Here is a 23,850-nt window from a genome sequence, read left to right as displayed (position 1 = left end):
CAGCCACTGGTACTTGTTTAGGTGTCTGAGCCTTTAGATGCTGGGTGGGGGAAGCACTTTCAAACACACCGATAAAAGGTTTTGTTTCCTGTTGTTCTGACCTAATTTATTTAGATATCACAAGCACCCAATCTCTTATCTAAACAGAGAGGCTTTCAAGGCAGTTTAGACCTGACTGCCACATACAAAAAACCAAGGCAGATGGGAGGATATTTGGTTTTACAGCTTTCTTCATCCAGCCTAAAGAAATGAAAGAAGAAACCTTTTTCTTTCTTACAGGTCATAGTTCAAAAATCAAGTTCATGAAATGCATTAAACGGGGATGCAGAGGGACTGAGCTGCAGCATTAAACAGGGATGCAGAGGGACTGAGCTGCAGCTGCAGCATTAAACAAACAGGGATGCAGAGGGACTGAGCTGCAGCTGCAGCATTAAACAGGGATGCAGAGGGACTGAGCTGCAGCTGCAGCATTAAACAGGGATGCAGAGGGACTGAGCTGCAGCTGCAGTTGTTGCTGGCATTGCACTGCCCAGGATGCACGTGGCATCCTCGTGGCACGGCAAGTGTGGCTCTGGTGGCCCGACAGCACAGTGGGATTGCTGCAGAAGTGTGTTTCATGGGCAGGGTATGTTCTGTGATCCTTCTCCAAATCTTTGGAAATGAGGCCATTGTTTAAAAAAAAACTGTTTGAAACCTACATTTTATGGCTGCTGAGATGGACACAGGATGTGACCTTCTTGGTTTGGCCCAGATTTTTGACTTGCTGTACTTTTTTACACGACTGTTTAGGAAATGCAGATGTTTAAAAAGAAGGGAAAGGCTGTTTCCTCTGGAACAAAATCAAAACACTTACTCTTCAGTGCACAGGAGCTCCTTTTATAGACTTTTGGTCTGATCCTGGGCTGAAGACAGGGAGAATATTGTCTATATGAGGATGACATGAACAAATATAAATGGTGGAATCAGCATTTTCATGGGACAAAGATGTGAATCAGCTTCTGGGCAGCAGTTGAAATGCAGATACAGATTAATTTATAGTGGTATTCAGATTTGGGTGCTGGAGAGAGTCTGGATTTGCTCTGAGAACTTGCACCAGTGCTTAGATGTGTCCTGAAGTGGCTTGTGGTGTGCTTGCTATGCTGAACTTGGCACTTTGAATTGAATCCCAGTATATCTGGGGCATAACTTGGCAGTAGGAAAGGAAACTGAGCAGAGACTTGCAGCCGTTGAGGGACGATGATGGGTTTGGGTCTCTGGGTTGTCTTTAAAGCCCTCACAGAAACATGGAATTGTTCACTTGCAGCTGTTGGAACTGACTGAACTCAGGGACAGACTCTCCTTTATTAACTATTAAGTTAAAGTGCTTGAAGGAGCACTTGGGAAGATGGCTTGCTGCACCCCTTCAGCAGTGGATGTGCCCCGTGAGAAGCGCTCAGCACAGCTGGTGTCTCCCAGATACCTGTCTCCCTCTCACCCTCTCTGTGTGCTGCAGCTGGTTTTGCACTAAAGGTAGCAGATACTGACCACCACAAGTCTACAGCAGTGTTTTCACAGCAACAGGAATATTTACACAGAAAAAGCCAGATTTGGCTGATTTCCTGGCACACCTAGAAAGCAGAAATCTAGGTGTAAAGAAAAGTCTTGCTGACCTCTTTTATTTTCTTTCACCTTCTTTGCTTTGTCTGCAGAAACCTCTTTGCACAAGGCTACACTGAGACTCATTACAGCCAGACTGGACAAACTCAGACCATCCCTCTGACTCACACGGTGAGTGCAGAGGGTTTTCCCTCCCATGGTGTGCAGGGGAGGCTGGGTAGGGGGACAGAGAAATGGGAGAGCTCCTTTTTCTGCAGCCTTTCTTTGAGGCTACAGATCCCCACAGCTTTAAGCTGAAGGGGTGGGCAGTCTGGCTCTCTAACCTGGGAGCTTCTGGTGAGAAAGCATCTCCATCCTGCCAAAATGGTAAAAACATCTTACTGTTTTGCCTGGGCTCTGCTATGAGAGCCCAGGTCAGCCTCCAGCTTTGCTCCCCGCTCTCTGGGAGCTGGGGAATCATTTATTCCTCCTGCTGATTGTCCTGTTGCTTTTGGTTTTGCCACTGGGTACTCCATTCTGAGGAGTACCAGCTCTCAGCTGTGAGGAAATCCAGCCATGTAAGCTGGCTCCTGTTCAGTAAAAGTCCCATAACATACTGATCTCATGTAGGCCTTGACAGGCTGTCCATTGCAGTGGCACAAAGATGTGCATTGGTTGGGGTGCAACAAATCAGAGATAAAAACCCCATGAGATCATCTTTACTGATGCTGCCCCGGGGCGAGGGGAAGGGATGTGATGAATATGTTGGTGTTTCTGCCCCAAAGCCTCCTTGTCTCTGCCAAAGGGCTGCCTTTGTCTTGCCAGGAACACTCCCCCAGCAGGGACTTCCCCTCTAGCCTGTGGCATCATCCTCTCTGGAGCTGAAGGCAGGTCCTTTGGGGTCTGACCCAGGGCCAGCTGCCATGGATAGGCAGCTCCTGTTACAGGCAGAAAGGCATCAGCCTTAATGCTGCAGCCATCTGAGTTGCTTCCCTGGGGATTCAAAGCACATCATTTTTCACTATCAGCCAGGAGCTGTGTGGTGCCCTCACACAGGCTTTGCATGGCAGCTGAAAGGCCACGTTTCAGTGCAGACTGACGGATTTAGTTTTGCCAGTCAAGTGCCAGACGCAGTGGAAAGAGAACAACTACCGGAGCAAAGGCAGCGCTTTCGTGGGACTCAGCACGTGTTCATCTCAAAACTGCATCTCCAACCCTAGTCCTGTCTTCCTTCCAGGAGCACTGCTTTTACCACGGGGTGGTGCAGGGCTGGGAGCACTCCAGCGTCACGCTCAGCACGTGCCGAGGGCTGCGGTAAGTGCCCGGCGGCTGCAGGAAGGCTTCTGCTCGGCAGCTCTGCCTGCTGCCACCTCAGCTCTGCTCACAGCAGCGTGATGCTGCCATATGGCTCTGGGCAGACAGATGTGTTCTCAAGTGCTGCCCTGGACGAGAGCCTTGGGCATGAAAGGGAGCGTGTGAGGAGAAAGGCAGCAGTTTGGGTGCCGTTAGTGACCGTGGTCTCCTTGGCCAGCTCCGAGACTCCTTCCCGCTTTGTGCTGCCAACGTGGAGTGATGCAACGAGAGAGTTTAGCTCAAGAGTCCACTGGAGCAAAAGACTCTCATTACTGACCCAGGGCTACATTCCTGACAGAGACAAGGGCAGGACGTCCCAAGTCCCAGCACAACATCCTAACACACTAGTGCAGAAACCAGGTGCTTCTCCCAGCCTCTCACAACTGGCAGGTTTTTGGATGCATTTTGCCTTGAATTCTCAGCTTCCCCCCTGGGTTGTCATCCCCACTGTCTGCTTTCTCTCGGTGGTGCTGGGGTTGTGTTCTGCATTTAAAACCTTCACTTTGGTAATAATGGAATCTTTGGCAAGGAAAGACAGTCTGTGTCCTCAGCAGGAGCAGATGAAGTGGCTCGTTATGACCAAGGACCTGCATCCTTTTACACCAGCTCAGAGTTTGTTTCCAAAACACCACATGGGCTTTATTGATATTAATGGTCATCTGCTCTCAGGCACTGATTGGAAGCTGTGCTGATGGGACCAGCTCCAGCCAGGAAACAGCCCCTGCCAAAGCAAACCCAAGACATCTTAAGTGGATGTAGGGCAGGCCAAAGAGCCCAGTGAGATAAACAGGACAGTGCAGCCACCTGTGGCTTGCAATAAATAAACAAAAAGCAAAAGTAGTCACAGGTGTGTCTTGCTTTTGCCAGCCTGCATTTTCCTAGGCTCTGCCTCCCAGCTGCAGAGGAGACAGAGATGTCTGGGTGTGCACATGCAGGAGGGTTCCTGCACCCCTGAGCTGTCAGCATGTCCTAGCTGCTCTTCAACACTGTTTTCTATTTGATGAGGAGGCACAGGAGCTCAGCAAACGTGGCTGTTTCCACTCTGAGCCTTCACAGCGAGGTGTGCTGCCTGTTGAGCCACACATCTAGTGGGCATCTTCCAGCTCTCCTGGCTGTAACATGCTCGTTGACAAAACCAGAACCATATGGCTATGTGCAAGTCCTGGAGAGAGCTGTGGGGTTTTTTTCTGTTGACAAACAAAATCTTCACCTTTTTTTTTAGGTCATTTCTGTTAAAGATAAATGTCTTCAATTGATTGCAAAGCTTCCACTGCCCCTAAAGGAAAAGCTGTCCTTTTAAAAACAGCAGTCCTCCTCAGGTTAGCTCTGTGGCAGCATATGTTCCACTAGCCCCTTAATTCAATGTCTGAAGCCCTACTGAGGAGGTTTTAATGTATGCAAACTGAAGGATTCCTTGCTCTGAACTCAAAATATTCCCATCCTTTTTACTGATGCACTGAATGGCTTTGGTAAGGATAAGTGCCTTACCAGGGTCAGATGAGAACTCAGCAGCAGCAGATTTGTCTGTGGTTGCTGTGACAGTAATTAACTTCTTACTTCTCAACAGAGGACTGATCATATTGAGCAGCAATTCCAGCTATATCTTAGAGCCAGTTCCTGACAGCCCAAACCAGCACTTGATCTACAGGTTGGACAACCTGAGGTTGCAGAGTGGAGCCTGTGGCTACCAGGACACTGGAGACACAGCCAAAGACTGGCTCAAGGACTTCACAACTGGGATGAAACCACCTCTCCAGAGGGTGAGCAGGGCTCAAACTGGGCCCATGCATGATGCTTCAAATTTCCCACCTGTTCCAAGCCTGAGGGGTCTGCTGTTCTCTGGGAGCATAGCTCAGAAAGTGAAACAACGGAGAATATTTATGAGGGACTGTAGCAAGCTAGTTGCCAAAGACTGGCTCCCTCAGAGAAATAAATGACCATGGGGGACCATTGTGTAATGTGAGGAAACTGGGCTGTAGCTGTTCCTGCACAGCATCCAATGCATGAGCAAACAGGTGAGATGAGGACAGACACGTGGACACTTGCTGTAGCTAAGCTGGCTTGTGGTACTTGGTTGCTGTAAGTCAATCACATCTGAAGGTCCCTGTGTGATGGGGTGGGGGGAATGGCCAGTGAAAAACAAACTGGGAAACGTGGCCTGCACGTATGTTTTATGAAATATTTCTTGGGGGATACTGGGCAAATAACTTGTGTTGCTGCTGCTGCAGGTGAAGCGGGAGACTCTGCAGGCTACAAAGTACGTGGAGCTTCTGCTCGTGGCTGATTATGCAGAGGTAAGAAATGGGGTCATGTTCAGACCAACTGAGCACTGGGCCTAGAGTGAGCATTTCACCTGCAGCATCTCCTGGGGATGGGAGGGCAGCTGGAGCTCATCAGGTTTCCTCTTGCCTTCCCAACAGTCCTACCCTTACCAGCAGACAGGGAGAGATGTGTCTCGGTCGCTTTTGTCCTACAGCCATGACCCCTCTGCTACCACCATCAGCCACTGTTGGCCAAAGGAGAGATGCAGGCTGTGTCTGGGATAAAGGAGTAGGGCTGGAGGTCAGTTCTGACCTCCCAAGGTAGCAGTGGTCAGCCCTAGTTATTGATGGGAGATACTGCCTTCAGCCCAGGGTGACTTGTGGGTTTCCAGGAACGACGTGCTTCTAACTCTGCAGTACACTTAGTCTCTAGAGAAGATAACTGTGGTTATCTTCTGCTCTGTGTTGGTAGCACATCTCTAAATAGACATTTTTAAGGCCCCAGATTATAGAATAGATTTGGAAAAGATCCAGTGAAGTCAGCAATCCTTCCCCCATCCCCAGCCTGGACGGCACGCCAGACATACTTACTGACAGTGCAAACCTCACAGTGTTTTGCTGATCATTTACTCTCCAGCACAGAAAGGAGTCAAGCTGGTCCTGTTCATAATTTACAGCTTGAAACTCCAGTGGTGAGAGCCACGTAGTGCTCTGGGCTGTAATTTATTCTGAACAAAGCTAAAGAAGCAGAACCTATTCTGTTTTCTCTGTTAGGCACCAGGATACCAGGGAAACTATGAGAAAACACATTCCACCCAGGAACTGACATATGTTGTTCATCATTTGACTAGACAAACTGGGGTAGGCACCCTCACAGTGTCACCCTCAGCTGCCCCTATTTTACTGTCTCCTTCACTGGAAGAAAACTCCCAGGTTTTGTTGTCTGATGAACAAACATCTGAACATTTCCCAGCTTAATTCCTTGAATGAGACAGCTTGCTAAAATGATGTTTTTAATTGCCAGGGGTTTCAATAGACAAATTCTTTGGCTGAGATGCATCCCTATTCGTTGGATGAGTGAGATATGATGAGTGAGATGTGATGAGCACTGTGGCAGCCTTGACCTCAGACATGAGGTCATGTTACCCTATATTTTACCTGGCACATTTGTCAGTTCTTTGTCAGCCCCTGTCTCTGGGAGCTCTGATAAGTTTGGGTTGCTCCACTGTGTTACTACCACCACGTGAGTAACATCACTGCAGTGGGGTAACAGGGATGAATTCTGAGTACACGTATATGATGGGCTTATAGTCATGATGTACAGTGAAGGAAGGCTTTTGGGCTTTGCTTCATAGTTACCTTGCTCTCAGAGTGATGTGACTTATTTTAACACATTTCAGTTTTTCCTGGTTGCTTTTGTACTGCTGACATGTTGGTTTTGTCCAGTTTCAGAAGCATCACTTCAACATTGAAGCAACAAGGCTTAAATTAGTGGAGGCTGCTAATTACGTCGATAAGGTGAGATCGGGTGTGCGTGAAAGCAGAACCCACATCATGAATCGTGGGAATTAATTGTGGTAAAAGAAGGGCAGCCTTCTTGGGAGAGAGAATAATGTTTCAGCAGTTGTCCCCAGTGACCTGGGGAGTGGAGAGCATCTGCCAAACAATTCTGCTGTTGGACATCAGGGAGGGGGTGGGGAGCCAGCGTGAGCACCTTTGTGTTTTAATACGTCTCTGTATTAAGTGTGTTACCTAAATAATGCTTTTTAACAAGGAACTGAAACAGTCACTTCAAATTGTAGAATCCTTGGCAAGCACAGTTGGCAGGAGGCCATCCTTGCAGTGGTACCCAGTGCTGATGAAGTAAATTTCACTACTTTTCACATCTACTCCCTTTCTACTCCCCTTCTCCCCTCCAACTCTTTCCATCGCTTCTTGGACCCTGCTGCCCACGGAGACTTGTCCTGTTTGTGCTTGATGTGGGCTGTAGACGATTTCCTTCCTCTTTTCAGGAATTTTGCCAGATCTAAAGATGAATGTGATGTCAGTCTTCAGTCTTTTTTTCCCTTCTATATATTATCTCTTTGTTGTTCATTTCAAAAATGAAAGTTCAGTGTCTCTAATTGGTTTTAGGTCTGTGGGTGGTGCATTTTTCTCTCTGCAGAGCAACAGTGCTAAGTTCCAGTGTGCTTCCAGAGGAGGCATCATCTCTAAACACAGGAGTATCTGTAGTGGCATTTTGCAGGGATTATATGAACGATTTGAAACACAGTGAGATAAATTAGTGGGGCTTCTTTGGTCATGTCTTTTCCTTCCTGTATCTTAGTTTTACAGATCCCTGAATATCCGGATTGCCTTGGTGGGGTTGGATATCTGGAGTAATTGGAATAAATGTGATGTATCTGAGAATCCCTACTTCACTCTGAAGTCCTTTCTAGCCTGGAGTAGCAAGGAGCGGGTGCACAGGAAACATGACAATGCCCAACTAATCACGTAGGTGTACTTCTCTTGAAATAACCTGTTTCTGGCAGGTGCTTTGAGTGGGTGGGAAGGAAATCAGTATGTAAGATTATATCATTCTAAGATTGGGTGGCAGATTTATACAGAGGCTGCTTAGCCAGTGGCACCCAGAGCACAAACCACGTTAGGAGGAGTGGAGGTCCCAGGCTGTGCAGCAGAGTGCATCAAAGTGCACCAGCTTTATTGTGTGTGTGCATGACAAGCAGCTGCATGTGATCTGTCACAGCTACATGTATGAACTCAAGGAAGTATGAACTGTAAGCAAGACCAGTAAAGGGAAGCTAAGCCCTTTGCAGAAGTCATTCATTCCATAGTAATTCATCCACTAGTAAGTAGTGGTGAGTCAGAGGAGAAACGTGTAGGACTGAAATGCAGAGATACAGTGCCTCTTCCTTTATGTTTGTTGGTTCAGGTTTTTACTCTTTAACATTACTATATTTCATCTTCACCTGGTGATGTCCTAAGCAATATTTCCAGGGCCCCCATTTCAGACATACCAGCAGGGACAGTGCAGAATTCCAGCTCACCAGGCAGGAGCCGAGCGTGGCTGCACCCCAAAAGTGTTATCTGGTACTCTGCCAAGTCCCTGAATCCCAGGCTGGCAAATACAAGGCTTAAGGTAAATTAAGCCTTGTATTAAACCTTGTATTAAGCCTCCACTTTTTGCCACTGGAACATTATAAAAATTAGAATTGGTTGTCTGGCCCATACAACAAAGCAGCAGTCTGAGAAAAGTAGGTGTTAAGGCTTTGTACCTCTGCTTTCGAGTCCTAAAGGCACTGCTAAAGAAAATGTATTCACCTGACACTCTGGATATAAATATAAAGTTGTGCATTGGATGTGTTTCTCTGCCTCAGTGTCATTTCACGGTCTTTCTGGGTTGATTTTAGGGGTGTGCCCTTCCAAGGTACCACAGTAGGTTTGGCTCCTGTGATGGCCATGTGTTCTGACTTACAGTCAGGAGGAGTAAACATGGTAAGTAATTGCTAATACCCAATATGATGGTTCCTCCCAGCGGGGAATACATGGGATAGATGCCTCCTAAAGCCCAGGAAGAAGATACTTCTTGTGCAGGCCTCTATCTCACCTGCTCATAGCTGGGAATACCTTCAGTAGATGTTTTCTAAATGTAGCAATGAGAAGTGCCACTTACCCTATTGACTCAGAGGTGCACAGGTAAGATGCTGATCTGCCCCTCTGACCTTGCACAGGATCACTCTGATAATGCCATTGGTGTTGCTGCTACCATTGCCCATGAGATGGGACACAATTTTGGCATGAATCATGATTCAGCTGGCTGCTGTACTACCCCTGCAGAGGATGGAGGCTGCATCATGGCTTCTGCAACTGGGTGAGTTTCTTGCAGGGTCTCATGGAGAAATGCAAAGGGCTTTGTGGAGTAAGAGCTAGAAAAGCAGACTGGAGGTGTGTCTGTTGCTGCCTGTTGGAGCCAGTGTGTTTATAGAGAAAAGACTGCAGGGCAAACCCTGGCTCATATATCAATAGCGATTTGCTCAATTCCCAGTGAGCTTACTTCTGCCTGAGACTGTCCTTAGGGACCTGGCAGCATTTAGAAGTGGAAGTCTAAACTGTGGTAAAAAGGAACATTTTCCCATTTTCTGTCCTTAGAGACACCTTGAAGTTTGTGCTTCACACTGTATGCTACCAAATGATCTGTCACCCCAAACCAATTCCATGCATATGCCCACATCCTTCTGCAGAACCTGGGCTGCCTGTTGCCAGCAAGTGAAATAAAATGAGGGGTGACCAGAAAATGTGTGCTCCTGGCGTGGAAAGGTTTATGTGGGCTTCATTTCTGTGTTGCATACAAAATACCTAGTTTATGGGGTTTCTAAACAGTGTGGTAATGAGAGGAAAAAGGACTGCTTCAGGAAGTAGCTCATTTTTATGAAAAGGAGCAGCATTAGGGCTGTATTTCTAAGTCAGAAGGCCTGGAAACAGATTGACTGCATGTTGTCTTAAGAACACTGCTTGGTTTCAAGAAGCCACAGAAAGCCTGTGTTTAAAACGAGAAATAGCTGGCTCTGAGAGAAAGGGGAAGTGAGAGTGACTCAGGAGAAACCCACAGGGATCCCAGAGCTCATTTTGGATGAGGAACCACAACAGCTTCTATATTTCAGTCACGTAAATATGACATCCACGTAAAGCCACATTCCCTGTTTCCTCAAGCCCTCCTCCTTGGTGTTTAGTAGGGCTGTTTGGTTTTTTCTCCATATATATCTTCTTTTACATGCACGATTTCCTCCAAATAAGGAAAAAACGTTTAGGAGAGAAGTGAAAATCATAGTGGCATGCAACTAGAGCATGCAGCACGAACACACACGTGCATGGTCACATCTAGAACCATAGAATCATTTTGGTTGGAAAAGACCTTTAAGATCATCAAGTCCAACCACTAACCTCACACTGCCAAGCCCATTGCTAAACCATGTCCCTCAGCACCCCATCTGTGTGTCTTTGGAATATCTCTAGGGATGGTGACTCCCCCACCTCCCTGAGCAGCCCATTCCAATGCTAAATGACCCTCTTGGTGAAAAAGTTCTTCCTAATCTGCAATCTCAACCTCCCCTGGTGCAGCTTGAGCCCATTTCCTCTTGCCCTATCATTCATTACTGGAGAGAAGAGACCAGCCCCCACTTTGCTATATAGAGTGTATAGACTATGGTGTTGTAGCAACCAAAACTGGTAGTTCATGTAGCAAATAATATTTACATCATTTGCAATGAGGCAGTAGATAGGAGAAATAAAGTAGTATGTTTAGCATTTAGATGCATAAGTAGTTATTCAGTCTGAGTGCTGGCTTTTCAGGCATGTTCAAGCAGTTAGAAGTAAGCCACAGCTCCAGTGTTGAGCAGGTAAGAGCAGCCACGCTTGTCAGCTATCACCTAAAACTATCTCAACACATTTTGTTTCAATAAAGTTTGTTTTTTAAGGCCATTATAATACTAGATGATGTTGCAGTGCAATCTCATCCTCAAATGGAATACAGATGGACCTGGTTTTGAACAGGCACACAAAACCATGATCCAGTTGAGTGTGATTCACAGACTTCAGAGAGAGCTGTGTCCTTTGGCACCTGTCAGGGTTTGCATGTGCTCATTTTTCGTTGTCTGAACTGTTGCCCAGATTTGTCTTGATGTTTTTCTATGCTGTCCATATTCAGGCACCCATTCCCCAAGGTGTTCAACCAGTGCAATAGGAAAGAGCTGGAGAAGTATCTGCAGTCTGGTGGAGGGATGTGTCTCTCCAATATGCCAGATACCAAAAAAATGTATGGTGGGAAGAAATGTGGAAATGGCTACTTGGAAGAGGGGGAGGAATGTGACTGTGGAGAGGTGGAGGTAACAATTGTTCAGATCCAACCATTTGGGGTTTAGTGGGACACAAGCACTTTATTATTTTGCAAATACAGTTTTGTTATTTTACAAGTACAGTTGTGTGATATGCAAACAGCTTTCCTGCAGGAGATACACACACACCCCCTGTGTGTCATCATGCAGGTAACGTAAGCCAAAGCTGTAAAATATCACATCTGACTAAATTTACAGGGTGTTCTCAGGGATGGTGTAATCTGTGGCTGAGGAGAGGTGATGAAAATTTCTTTTAAGAAAGAAAATAAAAAGTGGTGTCAGATGGTGCAGTTTCATAGATATGTTCACTTTATGTATGGCTCTGTTCCTGACAAGGATGGAGCACTCACTTTATGTGTGACTCTGTTCCTGACAAGGATGGAGCACCTCTGAACACTGCATCTCACTTCTCCAATTGCATACTTGGACTAATAAGACAAAAGGGAGCTGGAACCAGCAGCCCAGGCTCACCAGATGTGGCGAGCACAACCTATGGTGTCCAGAGAGGATAGAGTTATGCAGAACTGTAATGCAGCACATGTTGGATGTCATAAACACACTATGGAAGGAAGGGTGTTAACTTCTTTTTGCATGTAACTCATCATGTAGGAGAACAGATTAGCGTCAGCCTCACACTTTGATTCTCTGGCACATCGTTGTCTCAAACATCTGCCTTGTGAACTCTGCTGTATCTCATTCTGTTCCAGGAGTGCAGTAACCCTTGCTGTGACGCCAGCACCTGCTCCCTGAAGCCTGGTGCCGAATGTGCCCACGGCAGCTGCTGTCACCAGTGCAAGGTAGGGTGTCTGGGTTTTCATAAGAGAGGAAAGGGAATAAAAGTGGTGGAAGTAAGAGGCTGAAAAATTGAGGGGAAAGGTGAGCAAACAGCCAAACATAGGGTCCCGTTCCTCACCTGTAAGCAACGTGGTCTGATTTTTAGGTACAACAGCTATGAGTGCAGTCAAACTAATGGGGATCCTTTCTTCTAGCTGACCGCTGTCACTCCTGTGGTAACTTAAAATGAGCTTTGGATGCTGCTGGAATGAAGTCACACTGCCTGTCTTAAACACTTAGGAAGGGAATGAATCGGGATTAGCATTTCCCCTCCTTTGTCTCTAGAAGAAAACAGAGCTCTTAGAGCAAACACCTCTGGGGCTTAGAGCGAACGCTGTCTTTGCTCTGAACCCTCTTTTCTGGGATGCAGTTGAATTCCTTTAGCCTAGATGATTGCTGAAGAAACACAAGCAAAGATGATTGTATACATGTGACCATTATCATTTTAAATGTCATGTTTCCCATAGAAGCTGGTTAAAATGTGTTGCTGACTTTTCTGCCAGAGATCTCAAGCTTTGACAACAAATTATCTCAAAAATAAACGTAGGCAAACATTTCTCTTCAGCTCATTTTTGTGGTTGCACAATGACTGTGTGCTCTTACTGACCTATCCTGAGCATGCAGAAAATAACTTTCCAGGAATCCACTGCAGCTCACTCCTTTCACAAGAGACTTGGAGAAACTTCCTAGATGTGATTGTGTATGCCCTTCAGTTCTTCGTGTCCATGGTGGGCAGGACATGAATGACCTGGATAAACTCATAAGCAAGGGAGACAGAAGTTATGCATCAGGAAAATGTCTCCAGCAGAAATGACAGGCAAACACTGAGACAAACTTCACAAACAGGGAGAGTTTTGAGACTAGATTGCACAAGCATCTGTCAGACATGGTTTGGGTAAATCCTAGGGTAGAGTGAGATGGGTCTGTGTCCCCTTGATATCTAGCAGCCTTATTTTCTGTGCACGATCTCATTGGCAGCTAGTGAAGGGACCCAGTCATTAATTTGATTCTACACAGATCAGCCAGTTCATGAAGTTACAGTCATTTGGATCCCTGCTGACCTTGAGAAACCTAAGACAAGGTGGACAAAAAGCTGCATGCAAGAGTTTTTCGTATCTACAGGGAGACATTGTGCAGACATGAACCCACAAAGGAGCCAAGCAGCAACCCCGTGTGTTTTCCCTTTGTATTTTTTTAGCTGATGTCTCCAGGAACTCTCTGCAGGGAAAGATCAGGACTGTGTGACCTTCCAGAATACTGCACTGGCGAGTCACCTTTCTGCCCCGCCAACTCCTACCAAATCGATGGGGCTTCCTGTGATGGAGGACGTGCCTATTGCTACAGTGGCATGTGTCTCACGTACCAAGACCAGTGCTTGCAGCTGTGGGGGCCTGGTAAGGACACCACTTGCTGTGCAATAAGTTGTCTTTTGAACAGGCAGTGTTCAAAAGCGTCTCATCCTGCTATGAGACAATAGTACCTTCCATGCCTGCTCTCAGTGTCAAACTGACAAGGTTTTTCTCCTGCCTCACGTGCTTGGAGGAGACAGCAAAAAACTCACCCCATGCTTAAACCATCCCAGTAAAAGAACAACCAAGTGGTTGGCATGGAGTGAGATGAGCTACCAGTCCCCACAGGTGTGAGACAAGTGAATGTCTTCCATGCAGGAGCAAGGCCAGCACCAGATGCCTGCTTCGAGAAGGTTAATGCCGCTGGAGACATCTACGGGAACTGTGGGAAGGACATCTACGGCAACTACAAGAAGTGTGAGATCAGGTAGAAAGCAGAGTGTCAGTCAAGAGTTGACTATTGGAGAAAGTGGTTTTATATATTACAAAAGTATGGGCCAGTAGTTGAAACTGATCCATGCTTTGGTTTCGCTCCTTCACTCTATCCCCTGGGAACCCAGCTGCATCCTTGTTGGACTTAGAGCCCTTTAAGCTTTAAGTTCACCAATTTTCTTGCCTTTTGGAGCTTGAAATATCCAGTTGACTTTTTCTTATCTGTGATTTTTGTTGAGGCTAGGGACAGGGAAATGATACCATCAGCACCCCACAGACACTGCTGCTTGGGCTAGCCCTTGGGGGAGGTGCTTGCCATTGAACAGTGACTCAACACCGCTGCTTTAATTTACCTGCAGAGCTGATGCCTGCAAAACATTCATCAAGCCAGAAATAATCACTCCAGCCTTTCCTTTGAAATCAGAGATGCTAAATGTGGGAAGATCCAGTGCCAGAGCTCTGCTTCCAAACCCCTGCAGTCCAACGCAGTGGCCATAGACACAACCATCCGCACGCAGAGGACGCAGCTGAGGTGTCGGGGCACCCATGTGTACAGATCTGAGAGTGAAGAAAAGGAGATGCTGGATCCTGGCTTGGTGTTGACAGGAACAAAATGTGGGAGCCATCATGTAGGTACAGTTTTGCCTGAAATGGCTTGGGGGAGGTTCATGGTATCACCTTTCCATCTAGAAAGTGCTTGGCTGTTATCAAGCCATGAATTTCTTGTGTCTAATGCCTTTGTAGAGGGTTTTAGTGCTTGTTAGAAAAAGAATTTCTGAGAGGCTTTTGAGAGGCAATGGAAGAATGCACACTAAAGGCCATACTTTAAATCTTTTGCCAGATGAAGTCCAGGGCTGGTGCTAAATTTGGGGTCTGCTAGTTGGTTGAGGTTGTCTTGCTCAGAGGTGAGGCACTCAATCAAGACACCTGAGAGCTCCTCCAGACATTTGCCACATGGGCATGGCCAAGCTATCAACTTCTGAGCTCCCACTTCTCTTTCTGATGCACATTGTCTGAGATTTAGGGTAGTTATTAATTGTTTTCCTGGTAACCAGGCTAAATTCACGGCCTGCTGTTTTGCTCAGGGCATTACTTGCATTGCTGAGCTGTCTGGGACCCCCCAAGCCACAAAATAACACAGGGAAGTAATGTGGTACATAACCCAGGTTGCTAACACTGAGTTTATGGGTCCTTTCTCTGCAGGTTTGCTTTGAGGGACACTGCCAGAACACATCCATCATCTTTGATTCTGAAAGCTGTAGCAAGAAGTGCCATGGGCATGGAGTAGGTGTCTTTCTTTTCATCTGTTTCAGACTGAAGCAGCATGGGCTGCTATTCATGTGTAGATGGTTGTTTAGCTCATTTCTGATACCATGCTTAGGTCTGCTCCAGGCTTCTGCTCTTGATTATCAGTTTGCACATTTCTTTCACGTTTGGTGCATTTTCTGGTCTGTGCATGTCCCTTTGACATAGGATTTAAGGAGGTCTGCAGGAGGGATATGGATTGCAGTGAAAAGCAGGGAGGGGTAATCTTACAGAAAAATCTGGTCTCAATTTAGATTGAATTAAAAAAAGCACACTAGACTTACTGAAGGAAGACCAGTAAAAAGTCGTATTCAGAGCAGCTTATCCCAAACTGTGCTCTGCTTTGCCCCCAGGGGATGGAAAGAAAGGGTTAGTGAGCATTTTTCATACCTTTGATGTTTCTGGCGCAAGACATCATCATCTCTCCATCCCCATGGTCTAGTTAGCCAATGGAGAGGAACAATATACAGCAGTATGTGCCTCCCTGAGCAATTTGAGAAGCTCCATGATATCCCTGGCAAGGAAAGGGACTCACTCTGCTCCTTAATTCCCAGCCTGCTTCATTTCTTAGAATCCGTGGCAGCTGTAGGAATCAGTGGTCAGCAGTTCTGCAGAATCAAATGAAACACTACAATTAGCACGGGACATGCCTCATCACAGGGGTCAGCCCTCCTTCCAGGGGCTGCCTAAGCACCAAAACAAATAGCAATGGGCCAAGCAGTAAGCCTAAAATGTAAGAAATCTTAACTGAAGGGAAGGAAAGGCTTGTGTCCTTCAGTTTAGAGATGAGAACAAAAGAGAAGCATGTCTAAATGGTGCAGTTCTCCTGAGTCCAGGTTAACAGCAGCCCAGCTGAAGAATCCTTGTGTTTTGGAGAAAGGGAGACTTTCTGAGGAAATAAAAGGCACTTTCATCCCCCCAAAAGAAAATGTTTCCAGCCACTTAACTCCCTATTTATGCTAATAAGAGTGTTTTTCTGGAGTGTTTTGTTCAGCAAGGGCTTAATATATATTTTTTTTCAGCTTGCAGATTCTTGAGTATCTGGCACTAAAGTCTCTGAGTCTTCCCACTCCAGGTCTGCAACAACAACAGGAACTGCCACTGCAACCAGGGCTGGGCCCCCCCGTTCTGCAACAAGGAGGGAAGGGGAGGAAGCTTGGACAGTGGTCCTCCCATGCCTGAAGGTGAGTTGAACCAACTCTGCTCTGATGGCAGTTCAGAAGGACTTGAGTTAGGCTGGGAGCAGAGTTTCCTATGTAACTAACTCTGCTTTCTTGCCCTCAGGCCCTTCAGCAGCTGTGATAACTCTCGCAATCCTGGCTCCCATTCTCCTTCTGATTGGAATCATGTTTTTATTCTATTATCTGAAATGCTGGAATAAATTTGCCATCTGTTCTCTAAAGAAGACCCCACAGTTCAGGTAAGCTGTCAGTGCAGTGCCTTGTCTGCTTTCATCGGCCTCCTTTCAGCGTCAGGTCAGAAGAGAAATAGTGACTGTGAGGGATATATATAAACATATAGAATATATGTGATGGTATATCCAATACTTGCTAATTATGTTCTTTACTTCAGTTAAAATGTCATGGAAAATGCTGCAAAGAAAAGGAAAAAATGTATCCAGGAAATAGCACTTATTATATTCTTTCTCTCATCGTCAGTGACACCTCTGGAAATGGGCATGCAAACCCTGCCTTCAAGCTGAAAACCCCCCAGGAGCAGAGGAAGGTAGGGGCAATGTCACCTTCCATCTCTCTGGGGAGACATACAGCTGCCTTAAGATATGAGATGTGATTCCCTCCCATGCTGTGATTAGGGAGAGGCTTATCACAGGATGGGAAAAACAGAGAGACATCACCCGTGGCTGAAAGTCAGTGGGAGCTGAATGCAGTGTGTATCTCTATTGATTTCCTTAAGGGCAAGAGCTGGGATTTGACTAGGTCTGTGTGACCACTTGTCCCCTATTAGATCTTTTTCTGTCAGATCCTCTTCTCAAAACTGTAGAAATTGCAAACCCTGGGTTTATTTGCAAGTGTCACTTAGAAAACTAGTGCCTGAGTTACTCGATTCCCATTTCTGCCTCGTGGTCTGAAGTCATCTCAGTCTGTCTAGTCAACACCTACAAGACATTTACAACACATGTGGGTGTTGCAGGCAATATTTTCAGCTCTGTGGCCCATAGACCTCACGCAGTTCCTCTAAAGTGTAGCAGAGAGGAAAAAAGGGGGTTGAAGTGGAAATACCTAACTATGGGGATTTGTGGGTCTTCTGCACAGGTGATTGGCTTCCCTGAAATCCCATCAAAGCCTCCTCCCCAGCAAGCTCCAGGGCTCCAAATAAGCACGCAGCAGCCACCCACCTTCTCCACTGGCTACAGCTGCAGCCTGGGGCAACCCACTGGGCCAGTGCAGCCGGCGCCTGGCAAGGACGTCACCCGGCGGACACCCCCGAGCAGGCCAGCACCTCCTGCTCCCAAACCCCCTCAGATCTCTCAGGTATGGAGTCACACAGCTGTCCTGCAGATGCAGTTTGATGAGAGGTTTGCTCTGAGTGAGGCTGGCGAAGCCTCTCTGACTCTGGTGGGAGTGGTGGAGTCACGATGCTCACTAGTGCGTGCTCCAGCTTGCCACAATTACCAGTGGTCCTCCTTGCTTGGCAGTGTGGCTGACAATGGCTGTGCTGGATGCTAGTGCACGTAATTACTCTTAGTTTATGTCCCCCAATACTTCTGACCTGGACCTAAAGTCAGGTAGCTTGGATCACAAAGCAGCATTCACTTTACCAAGGTCATCCAAACACTTTTTAGCTGCAGATCACATAGGTAGTTTGACAGGAGCAAAAGGGCTGTACAGATTTTTCCCTAAGCAAGCCTAGCACAGCTCCTCTTATTGTTTGCATGTATTTTATCTCCTGGAAGCAGGCCCTTCTGAGATCACCAATTAGTGATAAGTCTGAGGTTCAATACTGAGAACAGGATCTCCACTCTTCCAGGTATATTGCATTTGACCACTCCTGGTCTAAAACCTCAGGAGTCTCGAGCAAATGTTGATGTGGAGCAGAAATAGGACCTTTAGCATGTTGCATAGGAAACATTAGACTTAACCAAGACTGACCCCATCTTATGTAAGCATATTGTTTGGGTTAGAAGGAAAAGGTATTTACTTACTACTTTCAGTGGCACTTTTGTTCTAAGCTTAGTACAGACTCTACATTCTTATGGAAAAGATAGCAAATCACTCACACTGACTTAAAAACTCACTTCACCAAAATATTTCCCCACTAGCTTTCTTAGGTTAGGGCCAGCAAAGAAGCAAATGGCTCAGTTACAGGGGATAGCAGGAGGCTGGCTCTCAGGCAGTCTCTCTGAAGGACACAGAGGAAAACAAACCCAAAGTATTTTTAGTGAATGGGATTTGTTTCTAGCTCCGTTGTTCCTGTGAACAGGCACTTCAGCAGGAAAGAGAACTGAAACAAAAGCAGGAAGCTGACTGTAGTCAATAAGGAATAGGTATCCTTCCCAGCTGGCTGCTGACAAGTTCCCTACAATCTCCATTGTGTTCCCTTCCCGATGGGTCCAGTCTCATTATCTTGGTGACACCTCCTAGGTGGAACACTTCTCCTAGGATTTCAAAAGAAGCTTTGCTATTTCTGGGTTGGAGGAGAGCAACAAGATGTAGAATGTATGGGGGAAGGCATTATTTTCACTATGTGCTAGACTGAGTGTCCTCCCTAGATGCCTGCAGTACCTGCCAGATTCGCTCTCTTGCTGTTCCTATAGGAGCTCTTTGGACTTGGTGGTCAGTGGGATTTAGTCTGCCTTGTCTTTCCTGCAGCCACAGGCCCTTGGGGAGCAATAGATCCCCAGGCATCGGCTGATGCAGTTGTTGATCATCCCATTTGTGCACAGTGTGAGGAGCCTGCAGGGTTTTTGGGTGCTCTCCAAGTTGTGAGTGCAGCTGTGTTTATGAAGGCAACACCTGTAGGCCAGCGACTTAGCACAGAGGCTGAGCAACAGCAGGCAGTTAGGTCTCTTGGGGGTACCTTCTCCCCAGGGGCATGCTTTACACTGAAGTTCATTAGACAAATGGAAAATGTAATGCTCTGTGTATCCTATTAGGGACAGCTGTGTGCACAAACAAAGTAATCACTGGTTGTAGGCGGGTGCAGGGCTGTGTGTGTGTGTATAGGCACACGTATGTACATGTAGATGGGGTGTGCAGGCTTTGTCTGGGCAATCCTAAAGCAAGTGTATGCATGTGAAACTTGCTTTCAACCTCAAGTGCATCAATAAGGGGGCTAGTTAAAAGGCCCTGGAATATAACTTCCCTGTAAAATGCAAGGCTCAAAGCTTCTAGGTCCTTTAGTAGCCAGAATATGACGTGCTTTCATCCCACAGCTCCATTTAGTGGGCAGAAGAAGGTAGCCCTGTTACCCTGTTTGGTTGTCTTGGTTTGAAGCCAGCTGCCCAGCAGCCTAAAGCCAGTCTTTCTGAAACCTGACAGGTGAAAAACTCTGCATGTTGAACACCACCAAGCACTTGCATAATACAGTAAGTAATAGCAGCAGCCACCTGCACTCTCTCCTTGCTTCAGAGAGGGAGAGGCCTCTGCAAGCGTGGTTGCAATCATAGAACTGTTTTGTTTGGAAAAGGCCTTTACTGACAATGCCAAGCCCACCACTAAACCACGTCTCTCAGCACCTCTGCTACATGGCTCTTAAATATCTTCAGGGATGGGGACCCCCTGTGCCAGTGTCTAACAACTCTCTCAGTGAGAAAGTTCCTCCTCATCTCCAGTCTAAACCTCCCCTGGTACAACCTGAGGTCATTTCCTCTTGTTCTGTCACTCGTTTGGGGGAAGAGACTGACCCTCACCTCAGTACAACCTCCTGTCAGGGAGTTGTAGAGAGTGACCATGTCTCCCCCAGCCTCCTCCAAACTGAACAGCTCAGCCACTCCTCGTCACACTCGTACTCCAGACCCTTCCCCAGCTTCGTTGCCCATCTCTGGGTGTGCTCCAGCACCTCAGTGTCTTTCTTGTAGTGAGAGGCCCAAAACTGAACACAATATTTGGGATGCAGCCTCAGCAGTGCTGAGTACAGGGGAATGATCACTGCCCTGGTCCTGCTGGTCACACTGTTTCTGATACAAGCTGGGATGCCACTGGCCTTCTTGGCAGCCTGGGCACACTGCTGGCTCATGTTTAGGTGAGGTATCGACATCCCCTGGTCCTTTTCATCTGGGCAGCTTTCCAGCCACTCTCCCCAAGCCTGAAGCATTGCATGGGGTTGTTGTGGCCCAGATGCAGGACCCAGTTTTACTTGCATCCTTTCAGTCCTTTGTCTTGGTGATGGATGCTGAACTATGATGGGGACTCCTGCCCAATCTGTGAGGTTTCTCATGCTTTTCATCATGCAGCCATTAGACCATAACATCCCTGACTCCAAACCAGGGACATCAAGGTGTGCAGCTGCGTCCCCAATCTGCTATCTCAGACTTACAAAAATAATTTCAATGTTATCTCTGTTTTCAGGCATCTTTCCAGACTGAGAATTCAAAACTGTTTCTTTTGTGTAGGACATTTCCAGGCCCCGACCACCCCAAAGAGCTTTGCCAGCTAATCCGATCCCATCCAGAGCCAGAGCCTGGCCAGGGAACAGCTCTGCCATCTCACTGCCTCCTGCAACCCCCAGAACCACAGGACAACTCCAGCCCAGGGCACAGGTAGGCACTGAGCATGATAACAGAAGCACAGCAGCGTCCCCTCGCCACTGGGGAAGTAGTCTGAAGGCAGTAATCGTGCTATCACTGCAAAACACCTTCATGCCCAGCCTTGGCAGGTGGAAACAGAGAGGCTGGTGAGTTGGTTGCCTTTAATGGAGGGGCCTCTGCTTGCATCTGTTCCTTACTGGGTTTAGCAAAACAGTTACTTCAGCCCTTCACACTGCTGAGCACTTCCTCAGGTAAAGCATTTGTGAGAGTGGGGCTGAGCAACAGGGAGGAGTGTGACCCAGAACGGTTAGTAAAGATCAGCAAAACAAGAAGGTCCACACAAGGCTTGAGGACCCCAGTAAGGAGCAGAAACCCTCGCTAGCCACGGCTCAGGACGTGCTTTCTCTCCAGGGACTTTTTCCCAAAGTCGTCCTGAATAAAGGACTTTGAGTTGTTGAGTTTATCTCCCTGCAGACTGGACCCCCTAACAATGAACACCACACACCACAGGTGTTGTCTCCAACCAGCAACACATTGAGAGCTGCTGTGAAAAGTGGACGAACTGCAGGAACCCCATTGTGATCCTGGCGGGAGGGTTTCCTACATGATGCATTAGGGAGTGGAAGCATGTGAATGGAGATGGGCTTTCCCTCACCCACTGTAACAGCAGCTGCAGGAGAGGCAGAGGGCAGCATTTGCTCTGTCATCAGTGCTCACCCCTCTTTTCTCCATTTTCCATCTCACCCAGAGTGGTGTCCACACAGCTGGAGGAGCAAATGCCTTGGAAGTGGGTCAGCCGGGCTCCCGCGGGCACTCCTGAAGCAATCTGTTCCTGGCTGGCTCTGACCTTCACAGGGGACTGGATGGCCTTCATCACCCAAAAGAATAATTCAAGCCTCAGTATCTTGGTTTCTCTCCTCTGTTTCCTCTGTGACTCAGCAAGCTGCAGTCAGGCTTGGCAGGACTGCACCCAGGCACTGTGCCGGCACACACCAAGCTGAACTCAATGCTCTCTGCTCATAGCCTTTTCCATATAGGGATGACTTGGTTATACAGTATTTAAATATTGTTGTGCAATATCCAGTGCAGGGATGGGGTGATGGGGGTTTCACAAGTTTTTAATCGTTTAGTTAAGTGTTACCAGCTAGAACAAGCTGAGAGTGCAGGTGCTGGCCCTGATGTGCTTTCATATAAGATCCAGACCTGTTGGTTTCCTCAGCCCATCCCTGCAGCTGCAGGAGCACACATTGGTGCTATACAGAAACTGCTGCCTCTTGGGAGAGCAGAAGGCAGCCTTTTGATAACCTTCTTCAGCTTATTCTCAGTTTACATTGGGTGGTAAGTCGGGCCACAATGGGGAGCAAAGCATGAAAGTATTCCCAGTTAAAATCATTTGTGAGGCACTGTGGATTTTGATTAGCTTTAACAGAGCAGATGAATTGTTTTCCTCATAAAACCATCTTCAGTACGAGAATCACAACCTGTTTGTCCTCCAGCACTCACTCATCCTGCCTCAGTGCTGCAAGACCCGACTGCATCCCCAGCGTGGCGCCCTCCCTCTCATCCGTGTCCTTGGGACACAGCCAAGGTACGACAGGGAAACCTTCTGGCCAAGACAAAGCAAATGGCCAGAGGGAAGCTCAGCAGAAGCTCAGCAACAGCCAGTGCTGAAAGCTCCTCTCCAGCATGCGGTACTGTAGATCAGTAGGTAGTTTTTGCACGTGTCTCCTCATGCCTCAGTCTGGCTGAGCAGTAACTCAGCGTGTGCTGTCTGCTCCCCATACCAGTGAGAGACCAACCTGTCTTAAATTGCCTAGGTAGTAAAATAGCAGAAATATGAATACAACACATGGTGCTTTTGTAGGGCAGCTCGTTTACTCCAGGTTTGTTTCTCCAGGGCATGGCTGGAGAGAGCTGTCTCTGTGCACTTTAAACAGCTTACGGTTCTGACCCTGAAGCCTCCCCCTTCTGGTTTTGTTTTCCCCTCATAGTCTGGGCTTTTGTACTTTTTTTTAACTGACCTTTTGTTATGCCAATTTTTTTTCTTCTTTCTTTCCTCTTGCAATGATTTCCTAGGAGAACACAGGGAATTCTGCAGCTATGGTTACAACATTTCTGTTGTGTCTTGCTTTATTATGGACAAATCCTCAAACCGTGTGATTGCTGCTGCATGTGTGAGAAACTCTGTTGTTGGCATAAAGAAAAACAGTTGTCTGATGGTTCTGTCCCTAGGCTGTACTGATTGGCAAAACAAACAGATAAACCCTAAGCACTCATTACATTTGTAGTTATATGTAGCAGTATATCTGCAGGATGACTTCAACCATGCTAGTTTTCACAACTTTACTACCTCTTTTTTTTTCCACAAGGAAACAGTACATGTCTTGAATTTCTAGTTGATTATTCCTCATTTTGATCATTTGGGACCTTTTCTTACCTTCTATATGCCTGGAAACCAAACCGACCTAAAATACTCCCCTCTGAAGTGAGGGATGGCAAGTGAAAGACATTGTCTTTCTAATGGTTCTGTGTCTCTCTCTGCAGTTGGTGTATAGTAATAGAAACTTCAAGAGAGCAGCATACTTCTGCTGCAAGCCCTCATCTGTATCAAATGGCCCCCAACAATCTCTAAAAATAGCTCCTCTGCATTTGATGTGAGCATGGGATCAAACACTTGAAAAACGCCCCTGGATACACAAAGCTCAGAGAACAACTGGACATGGCCAGACTCTTAATGGGAAACTTTATTGCTGAAATATCATAAAGTCCCCAGAAGGTAGTTTTAAGTAAGTCCTTTATCCTTTCGTACGTGTGCAAGTTGAGCAAATGAGAACAGGGGAGTACTGTGGGAGGAGTTAAAAGATTATAAACCTGATTTTTGCTGAAAGGTAATGTTGCTTGGGAGAATGTATACCAAAATACATCTCATTTCCTCCTGTGTCCACGTATTAATGGTTTACAATACTGCTCTCTGCGCATCTATGCAAATACTTGAATTCATTGTGCCTTTTTGCCTGGTTTTAATAAATCTGTCGGTTGTCATTGACAAATACTCCATCAGTGTGTGCTATTTTGTTACCTCCCTTCAGATCTACATTTTATAGGTAGCATTTGTCCAGAGACAGCAGGGTAGCTGGAGCTGA

The 23,850-nt window shown here is 46.8% G+C and overlaps 1 protein-coding gene across 1 annotated transcript in view; it reads left to right on the top strand.

The window, feature by feature from the left end:
- The window catches only part of ADAM19 (ADAM metallopeptidase domain 19), a 34,478-nt gene extending 10,741 nt beyond the window's left edge, over positions 1–23,737 (top strand). Inside the window, exons 4-23 of the mRNA XM_062002201.1 lie at positions 1,689–1,767; positions 2,813–2,889; positions 4,496–4,688; positions 5,157–5,222; positions 6,636–6,707; positions 7,516–7,682; positions 8,600–8,684; positions 8,921–9,060; positions 10,894–11,071; positions 11,788–11,877; positions 13,113–13,308; positions 13,582–13,690; positions 14,120–14,324; positions 14,899–14,979; positions 16,076–16,184; positions 16,285–16,420; positions 16,659–16,725; positions 17,274–17,492; positions 20,573–20,719; positions 21,456–23,737. Of these exons, the coding sequence (XP_061858185.1) occupies positions 1,689–1,767; positions 2,813–2,889; positions 4,496–4,688; positions 5,157–5,222; positions 6,636–6,707; positions 7,516–7,682; positions 8,600–8,684; positions 8,921–9,060; positions 10,894–11,071; positions 11,788–11,877; positions 13,113–13,308; positions 13,582–13,690; positions 14,120–14,324; positions 14,899–14,979; positions 16,076–16,184; positions 16,285–16,420; positions 16,659–16,725; positions 17,274–17,492; positions 20,573–20,719; positions 21,456–21,527 (2,488 nt within the window). The 3' untranslated portion in view covers positions 21,528–23,737. The remainder of the gene's footprint in view (positions 1–1,688; positions 1,768–2,812; positions 2,890–4,495; positions 4,689–5,156; positions 5,223–6,635; positions 6,708–7,515; positions 7,683–8,599; positions 8,685–8,920; positions 9,061–10,893; positions 11,072–11,787; positions 11,878–13,112; positions 13,309–13,581; positions 13,691–14,119; positions 14,325–14,898; positions 14,980–16,075; positions 16,185–16,284; positions 16,421–16,658; positions 16,726–17,273; positions 17,493–20,572; positions 20,720–21,455) is intronic.
- The last annotated feature ends 113 nt before the right edge of the window (positions 23,738–23,850 follow it).

The sequence above is a fragment of the Colius striatus genome, chromosome 9, assembly GCF_028858725.1.
Source record: "Colius striatus isolate bColStr4 chromosome 9, bColStr4.1.hap1, whole genome shotgun sequence".
Lineage (NCBI taxonomy): Eukaryota > Metazoa > Chordata > Aves > Coliiformes > Coliidae > Colius > Colius striatus.
The sequence above is the reverse complement of the archived record's forward strand: the minus strand, read 5'-3'. Positions and strand labels throughout refer to the sequence as shown.